The sequence below is a fragment of the Eurypyga helias genome, unplaced genomic scaffold, assembly GCF_000690775.1.
Source record: "Eurypyga helias isolate BGI_N326 unplaced genomic scaffold, ASM69077v1 scaffold11191, whole genome shotgun sequence".
In the NCBI taxonomy this organism is placed as follows: domain Eukaryota; kingdom Metazoa; phylum Chordata; class Aves; order Eurypygiformes; family Eurypygidae; genus Eurypyga; species Eurypyga helias.
Window position 1 is genome coordinate 109 of NW_010230226.1, and position 16,722 is coordinate 16,830.

The 16,722-nt window shown below is 41.4% G+C and overlaps 1 protein-coding gene across 1 annotated transcript in view; it reads left to right on the forward strand.

The window, feature by feature from the left end:
* Positions 1–806: 806 nt before the first annotated feature.
* The window catches only part of CERS3 (ceramide synthase 3), a 31,844-nt gene continuing 15,928 nt past the window's right edge, over positions 807–16,722 (forward strand). The window contains exons 1-9 of the mRNA XM_010160669.1: positions 807–988; positions 2,596–2,713; positions 4,761–4,879; positions 8,588–8,645; positions 9,535–9,585; positions 10,620–10,712; positions 10,988–11,116; positions 12,820–12,926; positions 14,894–15,050. Of these exons, the coding sequence (XP_010158971.1) occupies positions 807–988; positions 2,596–2,713; positions 4,761–4,879; positions 8,588–8,645; positions 9,535–9,585; positions 10,620–10,712; positions 10,988–11,116; positions 12,820–12,926; positions 14,894–15,050 (1,014 nt within the window). The remainder of the gene's footprint in view (positions 989–2,595; positions 2,714–4,760; positions 4,880–8,587; positions 8,646–9,534; positions 9,586–10,619; positions 10,713–10,987; positions 11,117–12,819; positions 12,927–14,893; positions 15,051–16,722) is intronic.

Sequence of the window (16,722 nt, forward strand, 5' to 3'; positions counted from 1 at the left end):
TGCTGAGTAATTTTTATACCTGGTCCTGTGTGCAGGTGTTTGCAAAATCCGGATCAAAGTGCACGTAGCCATATTAAGCACCAGTAATTCAGCAGTGAAATGTCTTCATTATTACAGAACTGAGTCACCCCCTGGACTTTTCCATTTCTTTTCTACCCTTTCACCCACTTGTATTTAATTTATGAAGGCAGCCTAGGGAAGATCAGTTGTCTGTTGTGTATTGGTAGGATAGATTATAAATTATTCTTGTAAAAGATTTGACCAAGTACTAAACAATCCAGTGTGGATGTCTAAAGTGAGACAGCAGATTAATCCTCCCCTTGCAGATTTCAAAGGCTCTGCATTGGTTTACACCAGCTCAAAACTTAGCTCTATTATTTTATTTTCTGTAGGGTTATAATCCCACTTGCATAATCTAAACCAAGGGTGTTTCAGCTTCTTGTAACCGGAGTTTTGTTTCCTTTTTTTTTTTTTTCTCCTGAGAAAACTGGCACCATTGCACACATCACTGGCTCAGTCTTTTGGCTGTTTAGTCTGGGACCATCTGAGCATCTCTACAGTGCCTGAAGGTTCTTTGTAGAGTGTCTGTGTCGGACCTGCTATCCCGGTGCAATCTGTGCAGGCCAGGACAGCTTGTTCTTGTGGGACCCAGCCTTATCTCCTCTTTGCTTGTACCCTACCTTTAGGAAATGTCCTGCCAGCTGGGAACCGCTGCTCTACACAACAACATTCAATATGTTTTATTTCATACGTTTTCTCCTTAGTACATCAGGAATAATTTTTAATTCTCTCTTTATTTGCTTAGCATGGCGCACATATTAAAGACGCTCAACAGCTGGTTCTGGTGGGAGAATATCTGGATGCCTATCAATGTCACGTGGGCACATTTTGTAGACCGCGATGGACTTGTCTTTCCAAAACCACATCAATTATATGCCACTATACCATATGCTTTTGTATTGCTGATGATCCGATTCTTCAGTGAAAGGTAAGAAACATCAACACAATCTTATGCTGATGTTAATTTTCATTAACGTTAAAACTTTTGGAAAAATAAGGTATCTTTAAATCAATGTTCTTATATTTTTGTAAAGGAGGATTGGTTGATGGTTTGGTAGAAAGATCTAGTGCAGATAATATGGCAGGTGAAAACCTGGGAAATAGTTTCACTATTAGGAACATATGGCTGTGGTCCAATCTAGGAGGAAAATATTCTATTTAGCTTTTTTACAACAGTGTTTGGATAATTCTAATCATCTTCTTTCACTAGAGACTCAATTAATCCCAAACCATTTGGATTTCCTTTTGCTTTTTCCTTCTTTGGTTGAAGGGTAGAGGTTTTTGTCCTCCAAACCAAACCTCTCCTTTTGCTTGGTCCTCCACCAGCACATATGTGTGAGGCTGATAAATCCCAGGTGTCCAGCTGTAGCAAAACTGGGCAGGCTGGAAGAATCTCAAAGTTTCATGGGAACATTTTATGCAGATCTAGCAATGCTGATTCCTTTTTTCCCTCACTTTGGCACTCAAAGATGGATTGCTTCTGCAGCTGGAATCTTAGGGGACAGGCAGAGGTTGGCTCCACAGAAGAAAGCTACAGATACATTAAGATTTGCAGTGCTTTGACTTATTTATATGTGCATTTTTTGCTTGACTTTCTTTTTTTGCTCTAAAGAATGTGATTAGTAGGTTTTTATAATTATTTCAGGATAGAATGAGGAAATTTGGAATGTCGTAAGTTGGACAGAGTTAAAACAGAACCAGATAAGATCGTTCATGTTAGAGATCAAAAGTAATTTGGATCATATGTTTATAACTGTTCGCAGTGTCTCCCGAGTAAATGCTTGCCCAACTGTGTCTCGCTGCACTGCTGTTGGAAATCACTCGTGTGAATAATTAGCCCACACATCTGGCCCACAGTGAATCTGCTCATGAATGAGGAAAACTGACCGCTGCTAGGAGTAATAAGGAATTAATTGCTGATGTCAGCAGGAGCGAGGGGGGCTTTTTCAGAAAAGCCTGCCCAAGTAGAAGAGCGAAGCGTTTGGCATGCTCTGCACCAGTTTGTATTGGAAAACAGAGGAGAAAGAGAAGTCTCTGGGGGAGTTGCTGTGTGCCACAAGCCGAATCTAGTGTGTTGGGCGGCGGTAGCCAGTGAAGCAATGTGCTAAGTGACTGCGTGCCACTGGGAGAAAGTGTCCCAGTAGCACTCTTCCGGCTCACCTGGAGAGAGCATCTGTTCTTGGTTCACTCTCCCTTAACTGTTGCTTAACTTCAGTATGGCAGTGAAAAAAACAAGAACACACAAATCAGGATCTTTCCTTTAGTTTTGCAGATTTTCAGGATCTTTCCTTTAGTTTTGCAGCTTTTCAGGACCTCAAATTTGAGTCCTTGGGTCTGGTTTTTTGTATAACTGCTAATATGGTTCTCTCTTGGGATTAGTTAGAAGGAGATTCCTTTCTCTCACAGTGCACAGTCATAACCTATGGCAGATTAAGTTGCTTCAGACTTCTTTTTTCTTCATATCCTGGCATGAGAGTAGCTAAGATCTTGTAACTGTGTTGTATTTTTAAAGTTTTTCATGGTATGTCTTTTCAGATATGTTGCTATACCTCTAGCAAAAGCCTTAGGTATAAAGAATGTAAGACGTGTGAAGCCACAGCCTAATCCTGTTTTAGAGAGTTATTTCCGGGAGTGCTCAAAACATCCATCCCAAGTAAGGATTCTCATTCTTTTAAACTAGTTTTGGTTTTGGAAAATCCCAAGTCTTACTGTTTCAATCAGCTATCAGCAATGACATCATGGGATAAGTTCCAGCTGATTGACAGATGACTTAATTTATTTGGGTTTTTGTTGCTGTTCTGCTGACCAGGGTATATGGCATCCAAAACAGAAAATATGTTTAAGATGTTTAATCTTCTGGCATGCTGTTTAGGTTAGACTGTTAGTATTATTTCCAGTGAAGATCAGTGTTCCATCTTTAACTCATTCTGCCTGGAGAAAGCATCAGCTGACATCTGTTGTTGGAAAGTAGTATCATATTTATTGCAAGCAATAATACTAGAACTCTGACATGGAAGCCTTTTGATCCCTTATATTGCTGCATACTTAATCCTGGCTTAGGGGAGAAAGGGAAGCAATCTTTCTGTTACCTTGCTGTTTGCTTTAAAATTTGAACAAGAAAAAAATAATAACCAATGTTTACCATCTCAAAAAATGAGGTAACTTGATTGTTGATGGGAAGCAGGTATGTTGCTGTGAATGCAGCCTCAAAAGGTTTGCTTACTTACGTACACATACCAAACAATTGCAGCATTCCTACACTGTTTTTGAAAAGAAATATGTGCTTTGATAATTACTGTTAAATATTCATGATTCTTGATACATGGAACTTTGCTTTCTATCCCTAATTCTGCTATTCTCTTACTGTATCTTTTGCCTGATATCATCAGGAATAGACATGTTTGTGCTTACATATGAGCTTTGAGCAAGTATCCTCAGTCCAGTTTGACGATTAATCTCTGAAGGGAACCACAGCATCTTTATACCCAGCAGTACATGGGAAAGATTCAGGCTGCCTCCTTTAGCTGTCCAGCTTGGGCACCAGCATGCCCGAGGGAGCATACAGAGGCCTGGCTGGGGAATGAGGGCGTCTCGGCTCCGCTGTCTGTCAAAACAAAGTCAGTCTTTCAGCATGGCAAGTAGAGAGTTCTCCAGCCAGCAGAATGGGCTAAACTCAGAGGCTGCTTGCCCTGCCCGGCACCTGAGGTGCCTTTGCTCACATTCCAGAGCTTCCTCTGAGGGTAGGAGACTAACTGAACTGGACTTACCTTGGTGGAGACAGCGCTGCTGCCACCCACTAATTGCATACTAGCCTTGCGGGGAAAGAGCTTCCCCAGGGATGAGTTGAACATTCCCACCGCTCTTACAGCAGCCCCTGCGGAGGTCAGCCCACACCTTCCGTGCTTCAGGATGGAGGAGAGGGAGAAAGCCTACGGGCTGCTGCATGTGGGGCGCTGAGCACGTGAGGAGTTGCACTGCCTTGTGCTTAGCACGTGGTAGCATGGCTGCACAGCAGAGCCACTTCACCTTCAGAGCACACGTAAGGCAGACACCCGACTGTTGCACTTGAATGGCTGGATGTATTTCTAGGCAATGCTCTAGTCCTCGTTTATTTTAGGTGGCAACAGGCAGTCTGGATTTTGCTCAGTAACATTAACTGACTTGCCTGTACCACAGAAGTACATTGGACTTGAGGACAGAGCTCAGGTCACCTTAATTCCAGGCCCATGTCTCACCAGACTAATTTAAATATAGTCTAATAATCTAATAATTAATATTAGATTATAATATGAAAAATAACATAATCTAGTAATTAACTATAATTAGGTAAGATATTAGATAGGATGTCCACGTCTGTTGCTAAACGACACTTCTCCCTCCGGTCCAGCCTCTTGCTTAGCAGTAGAAATTGCATCTTTGAAACTAGCAGAAGCCACCAGAATGACAATAGCATGGTTTGTGGGTCTGCACATTTCATGCCTTTATTATCTATATAAATAAGTGAAAATCCAGGGTTTCTATGAACGTCCCGCAACAATTAAACCGGGAAGCCTGCAAGGTAAACCCCTATAGATGGTTAATGTTGTTAACATTTTTAGATTAAGACCTTACAACAGTGGGAAGCTGATCTGTGAACTACAAAATAAATGTAAATGACATTGGAGTACATCTCATTGCTAACACTATTCCATATTTTGCAGTCAGAGATTCAAGGCCTTGCCAAGAAGTGCAATTGTACAGTCCATTTGGTGGAAAAGTGGTTTAGGAGACGGCGAAACCTTGAGATCCCAACAGTGCTTCGGAAATTCCAGGAAGCTTTGTAAGAAAAGACAATGCTTTTGATTATTGTGGATTGTACTGTTTTGAAGAAAAATGCCTGAGGTCCCACCTTTTCAGGGGGACTCATTTCCAGAAAGCTGGGTCTGTCTGATGAGGGTTTTGGTTTGTGCATGCACAAACAAATTGAAAGGATCTAGTACCATTTCTCCAAATGGTGTGACTTTAAAATACTAGGTTAACAGTTTCTCCTGAAAAAAACCTCAAAAATATTTTACAGTTTTCTTCACTGTGTAATAATGGACTTATTTGTAGGCTCTTGCTACATAGTGCTTAATTGTAGAGAATAGAAAAGTAGTTTTTTGTCAGCCAGTAATCATAGGGGAACAAAAATGCTTACTCTTGTTTATGTATATACCCATGCTGTCATTTGGGATGCTATTATGTGTACAGAAGTCAGTTCAAGAGCAGGAGTCACAGCATCCTGACTAAATGATAGGTGTCATAGCTTGAACATGGGGAACTGTGCAAAACATGAGCTCAAATACGCTGATGAGGGTGGACCATTGAGCAATTTTGAGTGATAATAATGAATATGTAAAGAGTTTCAAAACCTCCTGCATATGATTGAAAACTGGAAAAGCATTCAAGAGTCTCACTTTTTAAATATGTGTATGAGAACTTCCCCATGCCAAACATTTTACTATTTAAGTATTCCAGTTTTATCCAAAATCTCATACAGATTGCAAATCCCCAAATGGGCCTGGCTTTATTTACATAGTTTTTCCCTTTTGGATACTGAAATTAACTGTACCAGTGTAAAACACTTCCCTAATGTCCTGTGTATTTGATTTTTGACTAGCATAATTATATCGCAAAAATTCATATGATTATAATATTTTACTGTGGATTAGCTTAAGGAATGAGGATTAAAAGTAGAGCTACAAAGCTCAAAGTTGAGTACTTTATCAAGATTATTTTCACTGTGAATCAATATGATAATGATTTGGTGGTGTCCTCTGTTGGGCATAAATCCAATTGATAGACGTAGATGTGTCGTTCTGAAGCCTGAGTTGAGTAAACTGTCCTGGCAAACCATCATCCATGGTTTATTTCTGCCTTTGTTTTGTGGATCAGTTAACTTCGCTTTGCAAGTGACAGTAAGAATTTCTGCTATCGATAAAAGACCTGCCTGCCATGGATACACGTCTCGAGTAATACGTAGCCAAAGACTGAAATTAAAACTTGCTTGGCAGCTCGAGTGAGAATGAAGCAAACAGGTTTCTCTTGTGCAATTTTGTGAACCTTGCTCTGCTCTTTGTCAGTAATTTAATTGGATCTAATTCTCAAGGCAACAAATGAGGAACCAAGTTATTCCACGTTAATCGTCAGTGTTCAAGAGTATTATGAAATTTCTGAAGGCCTGCAATCTCTAGGATCATTTTTCTGAATCACAAGGGAGATCTGATGAGCCAGATCTAAACCATACTTAAGCTATTAATGCTCCCAGTTAAGCAACACTGGGGTTTGGAAAGCCCTTTGTGTGAAACCTTTCCTGCTTTAAAACACTTACCAGCCTTTAACTTTACCTACTGAATTCTTTTCCTGTTAGACTCAATTGAAGAGACAGGATTCCTGAAGTTAAATAAGAAAATCCTTCTGCATAGCTGTTCGGTGCTCTCCCTGGTGGCCAGGTTCAGAGCTTAAAAGGCATTTGTTGGGTAAAATTTCATTAATTTGGATGAGTTTTGCTTTGGTTTTGGTCACCAAATCCATAAAGAAGCTTGGCTAAGTGCAAAATGAGGTAGAGCTCTGGCAGTCTTGCACGTGTAATGAGTTCATCTGAAGCATGGATTGTTTATTGCCAAGGGCGTTCGATACGTATTTCTAGAGCTGGGGATGAATGTCATGGTCTTGTTAGGTGCTTTGGATCTGATTCAGAAAACCACTTGCGCTTTACAATCAACACAGAATCAGTCCTGCTGTATCCACTGGACTGCTCACACCTCTCTGGCTGAAAATATGAGGCATGAGGGCAGAATCAGCCCCTGTGTAAAAGCTCTGTCCCATGCCATGGTGTCGTTTTTCATAGCACCTCCTGGTTAACTCCGAGCCAGGTATTACTTGTGAGTTCCACTCTCCCCGTCCAATTGCTCTCCTAATTTCCACCATGTATTTTTGAGTTTTTCTGTATGCACAGTGGGTGTTCTGAAGTATCATCTTCAAATCATGTGAGGAAAGATGCTTTAAAGTTGAAAAGTAAAATGATTGTTTATTACCACTGTGTCAAGTGGCAATTTTATAATTGTTTCCTTGACTTCTGCAGGCGTGAGACATATTATCTTGTCTAGCCTCCGTCATTCTGTGTCCTCATCTTTTGTTTGTTTGCCTTGTAAAATGTTGGCTCAGCCTTTGAACATCCATTATTTCACCTCCGATATCAGCCTCCAGGTAATGTAGGGCTCAGAAAGGAGGGGCTGATTTTACGAGACAGATTCTCATCATCATCTCTCATTTGGCACTTCATTAACATTTGCCAAAGACCACAATCTCATTTTTATATATCTCTCAATCCATTAATAGTGTTCTTCTTGAGGCTCGCTCTCCTCCTTTTTAGCAAACGTAGGTTTTTCTGGGAGGCTGCTTGCTATGAAACGTTCTCACTGGGTTTGGGGCCACGTGCCTGTTTCTGCGATCACGACCTTTCTCAGCATGTGAAGTCCCACACTCTTTTCCTACTGATCTTGAAGAGCTGATCTGGGAAAGGTCAGGCTTGTTCCTGCCAAGGGGAAGAGTGGAAAGGAAGAAGTTTTCCATCACCTGTAGAGGTGGGAGTGGGAATGCTCTGGATGAGTCTCCAGAGCCGCACCCAGTCCCAGGGACAATACCTCCCACGCAGGCTCCGGAGTCATTACGACGCTGATTGCTGGCTCCAAATCACAGCATCCTGCTCTGACATATATAAGCAGTAAGATAGTTTCGGTTCACTGAGATGTGTAAGAACTTCTTCCCCTTTGCTTACTTACCACATTGGTGGTGAAAACCGGAAAGTTCCATCTGCCTTGATGGATATCCATTTAAGCCACAAAAAGCTTAGATCAGGCTAAATGCTGGCAAACCTAGTCAAGCATTGAGGTCTCTCGTTAATTCAGACCTCTAGCAAGGCATGAACGAAGCCAGTAGTTGTTAAAGTTTCATGGGGCTCCCCTGTTTTCAGCAATTAGTGTTAAGAGAGATCAAAAGAAATCAACCTGGCAATTGAAACAAGTCACTGTGGGTGCTCACAGTGTTTGGGCAGACTGGAGAGTATGTGCCACGTGGCTGAAAGACCTTGTGGAGTCAGGAAACTGAGGTGTTTTTAGTCTAGGGTGAATATTCTCTAGGGTTCGATAGAGCAGGAAACTTCGGTGTTATCAAACGTTCATTTTTAGGGAATTTGTTACATTTGCTGTGACCATTCTCTTGATCAGCTCATGCCTGGTTGGAAAATTACTGCTATAATCACAGTCAAGATATCTCTATTGTGATAATGTGAAATAAATTACTACTTCAACAATTAGTCAAAGCTTAAGCATTTAAATATTAATAATTCAGAAATGGGCAATGTGTGACAACCGTTAATGTACAGTGTGAGGGCACGTTTATGTGAAGATTGTCTGTGATGTACAATGCTTTGCAGTAATTCTGGCTCAGGGTGATATCTATAAAAAATATAATGCTTTGTTCTTGTTTTTTCATTTCAATTTTACAGCTGGCGATTTTCCTTCTATCTTACCTCCTCCATTGCTGGACTGATATTTCTGTATGATGTAAGTTAATTTTGTGAAGGTTTGATACTCTTTTTTAACAAAAGAAGGACTGATTTCTAGATCTTTTTGAGGCCCCTTGAAGGACTCACAGACGTCAGTGGCTCTTTGGGTTCAGATCTGTGCATGTATGTGATCTATAGCATAGGCCGCAATAGGCACTGTGGCTTTACTTAGTTTTTAAACTCTCTTTTGAGCTTGTAAGATACAGTAATTTGAGTAATCGGTATTTTTAAGGAGAATTTTAAGAAGTCACACAGATGGTTTTACAACATGCCTTGTTAACACCTACAAATGCATCACATGGCCATGTTTTTCTCAAAGGAGGCCATAAACCTTTCCTGGCAGCACTTTTGGGGGTCGCAACAATAGCGTATTTCACAGCTATTTATTGAGGTGTTGCTGCTGAGTCAGAAGTTGGGAATAACCGAGAGAGTGCTGCTTGTAACTATGTGAGCGTTGCCTGAGGTGTCATTAATGCTGCTCCTGAGCAACAGAACAGTTCTCAGCGTGTCTGCGTTCATCTGGCTCTTCTCCCCAAACACTATTTATCATCGTGAACCAGTGATGTGTGTGGCTGGTAAACACAGCAAAATCTAATCGCTGTGGCAACATAGCTTGAGTAATTACAGTAATAAAATACACGCCCACTGCTTTGGGTGATGAAACGATGAACCAGAATGCTTCAGGTGTCCTGAAAAGAAGCCAAAAAGCTGGGACCAATATACTAAATCTGAGATGCAAGATCCCGTTTGAATTTGGTGGAGAACAGTTATCAAGACTATAGTGTCTTAGCCTGCGCCATTTAGAGAAGTTTTAAGTATTAAAGATTTTGAGTTACAGTGACTTATTGGTGCTCAGCTGATCAGTCTGCATGATCTGTCTTCCCCAGAAACCTTGGCTTTATGACATATGGCAGACGTGGGTTGGCTATCCATTTCAGGTGAGCTTTTGGGCATTGGGCCATTGGCCTCAAGGCATTCCAAGTATTTCCCCATTGGAAGAGCTAATCCACAGAAGCGCTTCTCCCTCCCAAGGGGCACCACCTAGAGAGGTGCAGCACCAAAGCCTTTTGCCCTTCTTTGGTACCTCCTGCTGACTGTTGTGGGACTTCTCCATGATCTGCCCGGTGCTGCTGGGCGCTATTGCTCCGTCGTGCAGGTGGAGGGGGTGCTGCAGTTTGGTGTGATGAGTCCTCGCTCTGGGGATCTCTGCTCAACACTCTGGTTGTTCCCAAGCGTCACAAGGCTCCTGTTTCTTCCTAAAATATTTTGCAAACATTCCCATAACAGATGACCTTAAGCAAACTAAACTGCCTTCTTGCCCACCTGCCAAAGGTTCTTATGTGCCCCCTACTCCTACTTTTATAAATCTGTGACCCATCACTCTGCCACCTTATTCCTGCCCTACTCAGGGGCCAGAAATAAAAAGAATCCTGCCTCCTAGCTGAGTATTCCCAGCTTCTCTTACTCATGGGACCTGATAACCAAGCCTGCTTCCTGCCACCTGAGGAAAATACTGAACCAAGGGAGCAGCCAAGCTCTGCATCTAGCCCTACACAGATGTGTAGGATTTTAGCATAACTAGCTGACATTTTAGTCTGGGGATGTGTGAATGTTTAAAATGTTAATTCTTCACCAAACTGGAGGGTTTTGTTTATTTGCAGTTGTTTGTAATTAAATGCAGAAGGGCTCTGCGTGTAGCGCTCTGACAAAAACATGGAAAAAAGCATGCTAAAATTCAGAGGTGGGGGAGGAACTGCAGAAACCAAGGCTTTGGTCTGAGTAAAGGTTAAAATATTTGGCTCCCAGAACATCCTTCTTAATGAAGCCCAGAACAGGGATTTACTTCAGTTTAATTTTTTAGGCAAGACTCAGCAGAGGAGTAAAAAAAGCGAGGAAAGGAAAAGAGAAGTAATTTCACTTGGCATTCACTCTTTGCTATTCTGAGAGTTAACTGTGTTTTTCTTCATTGCAGACACTGCTGCCATCCCAGTATTGGTACTACATGGGTGAGATCAGTTTTTACTGGTCTCTCCTATTTACCCTTGGGATTGACAACAAAAGGAAGGCAAGTGGTTGTGTGTGTTTGTACCTAGAACCTCTGTTTCTCTGAGGGGGGAAAAAAAGGGTTTATAAGGAAAATTACTATCCTGATACTGGATTTGGTGTAGCCACATGAGGGCAGCATCAGTCCATCCCTGGCACACCTGCACACATCCATGCTCCCCTGCCTGCCAGGCCATCTCTTGTCTGTCAGAGGCCTTGCCTGTCACTTCATCTGCATGGAGACCCTCAAGGACTGTATTTGCTCGGCTCTACCTTTTCTTCTTCTCTCCTTCACAGGATTTTCTGGCTCATGTCATTCATCACGTGGCAGCCATTGGGTTGATGAGTGCCTCTTGGTGTGCCAATTACGTGCGTCTCGGGACCCTGGTGATATTTGTACACGATGTTGCAGATTTCTGGCTCGAGGTAACCCTGCTCTCCATGTTTGTTTGTTGGGGTTGGGTTTTTGGTTGGTGGGGGTTTTTTTGTTGTTTCTCAGGCTGTGTTCAGTGACATTTTAATCGTTTTGCCACAAGTTTCATACGATCCCTTCCTGTCCCCACAGAGACATGGCTTCACAGATTCATAAATTGTAAGATAAAAAAAGAGCTTCTAGATAACATAAGCTGATACTCTGTTACGAAATCCATTATCAGAAAAGAACAGAAGTTCTTCATTACAGAACGGGGACTGGAAATAGAACTGCTTCCCTGGATTTTTCTTGTTTCACTGCTAAAATGAGACCAACTTGGCTAGCTTGTGAACAGCTTGTTGTGAGAGCAATTCTCAAGCAAATTTAGGAGCCAAAAAATTTTGTCTACTTCTCCAAACTGGCTTAATTTTGTCAGCATTCACCCCCCTGTGTTGACCCAAGGGGTGCGTCTGCATTATGCACTTCTGGCTGGAGACACTCAAGCTGTCTCTGAACAATGTATCACAGGTATCTACTGGCAGAAGAAAAGTTTCTTCTCCTGGACTGAACAGGAAGTCCCTTCCCTGAACGAAATATCAACGTTTAGAAATGTTAAAGATTAAGAAGCATCCTATTCTGCAAGCAGTCCTGGTCATAGAAACTTTCTGCTGGGTTTCTTGGAAGGAAATGCATGCTGTGTTTCCTTCAATGGAGTTATATAACACTAAGATTGAGAGCAGAGTTTCATCACCCCTTTTGGTGGCAGTGCCAGTATAAGCAGCCCTGGTAGGCTGTTGTCTGTCACTGTTTCTGCACCTGACACTCCATGCGTTGTATTGGAACAGCTAACTGTGGGGTCATGCTGTTGGGATTGGTCCGGATTAAACGCACACCTACAGACTTTTGCTGGGTTACTTTTGATACTGAACTGCTTTGTGGTCCAATTAACTGTGTGGCCTTACAAACAGTTCAGCTGACAACTGGTAGGACAGCATGTGGGTGGAAACTGAAGTTGGGTACCAGAATAACGGTTCAGCCCTGCCACTCAAAAAAAAAAAAAAAGAAACTGCTGTTTAAAACCTTAAAACCTAGGCTTGGCACCTGAAGCTTTGTTCACATTTGAGAACAGCTGTTTCATTCAGCAGTACCCAGGGTGGTTTCTAAACGAAGCGTGGGGAGTTGTACAGTCAGCTAGGGGCGAAGGAGTAATTATCATCTTCAGTAGTGGGATAGAGACCAATGCTAGGGTCTCCAGCTCTCAGAAAGGAGGAAACAGAAGCAGAATTAGGCACAGTCACATGCATGCACCACAATACCAGTGTATAAGGGGTCACTGCCATTCCTGAGCATGCAGACATGTCCTACAGCTTCTCTTTGATTCAGCCCATCTTGAATCTGGTACAGGAATGAGGGATGAAACCTCTGTTTTCAAAAGCACTTTGTGTTTTCATGATGCTTTTATACTCTGACAGGAGAGCTGTTCCTTAAGCCTTTGATACAGAGCCCTTTCCTGTAAGATGAAAGGAGGAATATAAACAAAGAGTCTGTTTTGATACTGCTTTATTAGGTATCAGTAAAATGATTGCTTTGCATGTCAAACAGGTAGGAAATTTTCTTCCTGCTTAGGTGGAAGATGAGTCCTTGTGTATGAAAATGCAGAAAGCAACTTATGTCAGAGAATATTTGTAATATGTTTGATGGTTTTTATCCAATGCAGGCAGCCAAAATGTTTAATTACGCTCACTGGGAGAAAACCTGCAATATGCTCTTTATCATCTTTTCTATTGCATTCTTCATCACAAGAATCATCCTGTTTCCCTTCTGGTAAGCAATATTTAGTGTAATCATGGGCTTTTATTTCATTCCCATTTCCAGTGAGAGGTTAATATTGGTTGTGATGGGAAAAGGAATAGACTGTGCTTTAAAGAGCAGAAGCAGAACTTTCGTTATTGTTGGCTACTAAAGGCCAGTGAGAAGAGTTGACAAAAACTGTAATTTTATTTTAAAATGTAATGTAAGTAAATAGTTTTTATATTAGCTTCTTGAAAATATGCTAACCTAAGTAAAGGCTTTTATGTATTATTTAACTTGTTTTCATAAAATGTAGTTAAATGCTATGAGCTCCTGCATTTTCAAGGGGATTCAACTAGGAGAAATCATTTTCCTTTTCACTCCCTCCCTCCTGCTGTAGCTGCAAAGTCAGGGTATGGTGTAATTCCTATATGCTTGCAGTTGAATTTTAGAGCCTTCTTTTTGCTACCTAGTTCCTGGGTAGTACCTCACCTTGCTCACTCACATGAGAAGCATTCAGAAAAGTTAAGGTGAACCAACTGCTTTATGAAGTCAACGCAGATAAATCGTAACTTGCTAAATACTCGCATGACTTGGGAGTGCTGTGATTTAATCTGCTTTGGGGTATCCACACAGGTGCTTAGCATGCTTAATGCTTTAACACGTTTGGCTTTTAGAAAGTGTTTAGTGTGTTTCACATTCACGGTTTCGTTGACTTGCTCTAGTTTGCCTTCATGCCCCTCCCTGCATGTGGACAAACCCTTAGAGACTCAAGCTGGTTGAATTAATAGTTCTGAACATTGATCAACACAAGGTTTTAATTTCCTGTAGTATTTTTTTTCAGAAATTCTGATGTCTTTTACTTTCTTGTTACTTTTTGATTAACTATACAAGTGATCTCCATTTTGCTTCACTGAGTTTCTTGGTTTTGAGTTCTTGAGCTTGGAAGCAAAACATGATGAGATTAAACGGACTCAAAAAGCCTCAAATAATATAGAAGTAGTGAAGTCTGAAGATGGACAAAACATATGTTAATTAACAAAAAGCCCTGTTGCAAAGCCTGTAGGATTTTCTCTGGAGTGTGGATTTCAGATTAGAAACAACTTGCATTTTAAAAAATGATATAGACAAGCTCCGAGTTGCACAGAATCTAGATCACACAGAGCTCAAGATTAAAATAAAATGGGATTTTTTTCTAACCTTACTGTGGTGGGTTGACCTTGGCTGAACTCCAAGTGCCCATCAAGCTGCTCTATCACTCCCCTCCTCAGCAGGAGAGGGTGGGAGAGAAAATAGTATGGAAAAAACCATCATGGGTCAAGATAAAGGCTGTTTAATAAAGCAAAAGCAAAGGCCATGTGCAGAAGCAAAGGAAAACAAAAGATTTATTCTCCACTTCCCATCAGCAGGTGATGTCTTCTACTTCCCAGAAAGCCAGGCTTCCGTACATGTAGCAGTTGATCTAGAAGACAAACATTGTAATAACAAATGCCCTCCTCCTTTCTCTTAGCTTTTGTTGCTGAGTGGGTGTCATGTGGTATGGAATACCTCTTTGGTCAGTGTGGGTTAGCTGTCCCGGCTGGGTCCCGTCGCGCGATCTTGCCCAGCCCCAGCCTGCTGGTGAAGCAGAATGTTGGAGGGACAGCCTGGATGCTGTGCAAGCACTGCTCAGCAGTAGCCAAACCACTGCTGTGTTCCCAACCCCTTTCTAGCCACCAGTACAAAGCACAGCACTATGAGGTCTCCTATGGGAAAAGTTAATTCCATCTCACCCAGACCCAGTATACTAATTTAGAACGCTTTCATGCAAGACTCAAATTGCTCATCTTCTAAATCTGTATTTAATAGAGATGCAGAACCTATGTAAGAAGGGCCTGTTGATTAATATGTCATTTTTGCAGAGCTTTCTAGTATTTTGTGGAAATCGTTAATTGGTTTGGGATGTGAAATCAGGCATGGAGAAGGATTCTTGGACCATAACAGTGACATTTATGTTTTAGGATTCTTCGTGCCACGTTGTATCAGCCTACATACTACTCCACAACGCCTGTCATAGCATATTTTCTATTCAACGGACAGCTATTGCTCCTTCAAGGCTTGCATTTATATTGGGGTTATTTAATTTTCAAGATCTTGAGAAGGTTCATTTTCTTAAAGGTAAGCAATTTTTTTTCTGCAGAAAGATGTGTGAAGTATCAAACACATGCTAATACCTCTGGTAGATTTACTTGGAATTTCTTATTGTTTTCCTGAACTTTCATGTCAGCATTTTTGGTAGGGATCTACAAAGTACGGAGATGTGTAAGTGTGCTTTCTACTTGTCATTGTCACACCTAAGGCCATACATCAGAATATCAGAACTTCAGCTAGAACCCTTTTTGCCTGTATCTGTTGTTTTGCTCTGATTTTAAATGAGAAGTTAGCTCTTCCAAAAAGTGCTGAGGTGGTGCAGAACTCTCCAGAAATTTCTGAGTTCAGAGTGAAAGTGATCTTTTCTCCCTGGACTTTTTAGAGACATTCCACAAACAAAGGGAGGAGAGATGAGATCTTTAAATACTGCAGGAGACTTGTAATCAACGTTCTTCAGGTTTGTCTGAGGTCAGCTACACTTGAACACTGGTTTTGGATTAAGAAAACCATATGAAGCTGATGTGGTGTTATATTATGCCACAGTGAAGTAATGTCATATTCAACTGGAGCAGTGCAACAGGGCAGGTCTGCTGCCATAATCTGCCTTGTAGAGAAAACTCGTGGGAAAAAGCTATAAAGAAAACTCTGCTGCCAGTTAGGTCTTGTCTGATTGCCTGAAGTAGCAACACTTTCACAAGGTCTCATGAAGTGTGCACTGTGGTGCACATGTCATGAAGTGTGCACTGTGGTGCAGTGTAGATAAGGCGTTTAGAAAAGGACTTTGGTGAATGTCTCAAGGTTTGGCATAAGCATCGACAGGTGTATGTTGCTAGTTAAAGTGAAATTTAAGTTGTGCTATTGAAACATGGGATTTCTTTTGAGGATCAAGATGCAAAACTTCACGGAGCTCACTGTCCTTTTTGTCTGAAGCAGTTAATGCTGTGAATCATCTTAAGGAAATAGAAATACTCCTTTTTACCCATATTTAATTGTTCGACTGATCTGATAACAGAAACCATCCTATGATTATTGGATTCCTTCAAATCATATGCAAATAGATGGCTGGATATCATAGGGAGACTCAATGTCTTCCCGCAAACTCAACCCTTCTTAGATAGCAAACAGCTGTACATCAGGGACAAATCTGTAGAAGAAATGGCTTGCGTTGTGCTGTTTCTGAAATGTGCTTCTATGTTCCCTTAGACACAGAAAAGCTTGTATTTCTTGCATGTCACTTTGTTAGATTAATTACAAAATTATTTCTGGCTTGGCTCGTTCAGTGTTAGTGTTTTACTCCTCATTTCTTGCACAACTCTTCTGATGAAATCAGGAGGGACATCCCTCTGCCTTCCAGCTAAGTAAGAGGAAGGCTTCGGCAAAGTTCTCCATCTGCATCAGGGGAGGTTGTAAGAGTACAGTGCAAGAAGGTCTTCAGACACCGTGGGGACAAGGACATTACTAGGCCAGCTATATAAGGCCATTCTGCCCTGCCTGCTTTTATGCCTTTGTAAGGGGCAGACATGTTTTACTTTGAGATAAGAGCTTTTTTGTATTAGTCATTGCTAAAAAATGGAGAAGCATCAAGCCAGCATCCCTACCATGGATTTTTGATTCCTTATACAGCTCTCTGAGAAGACGGATTCCAAATAACATTTTTACAGTGGTAGCGGCAGCAGCCCTAGCCCTTTTCAGTCTTCAT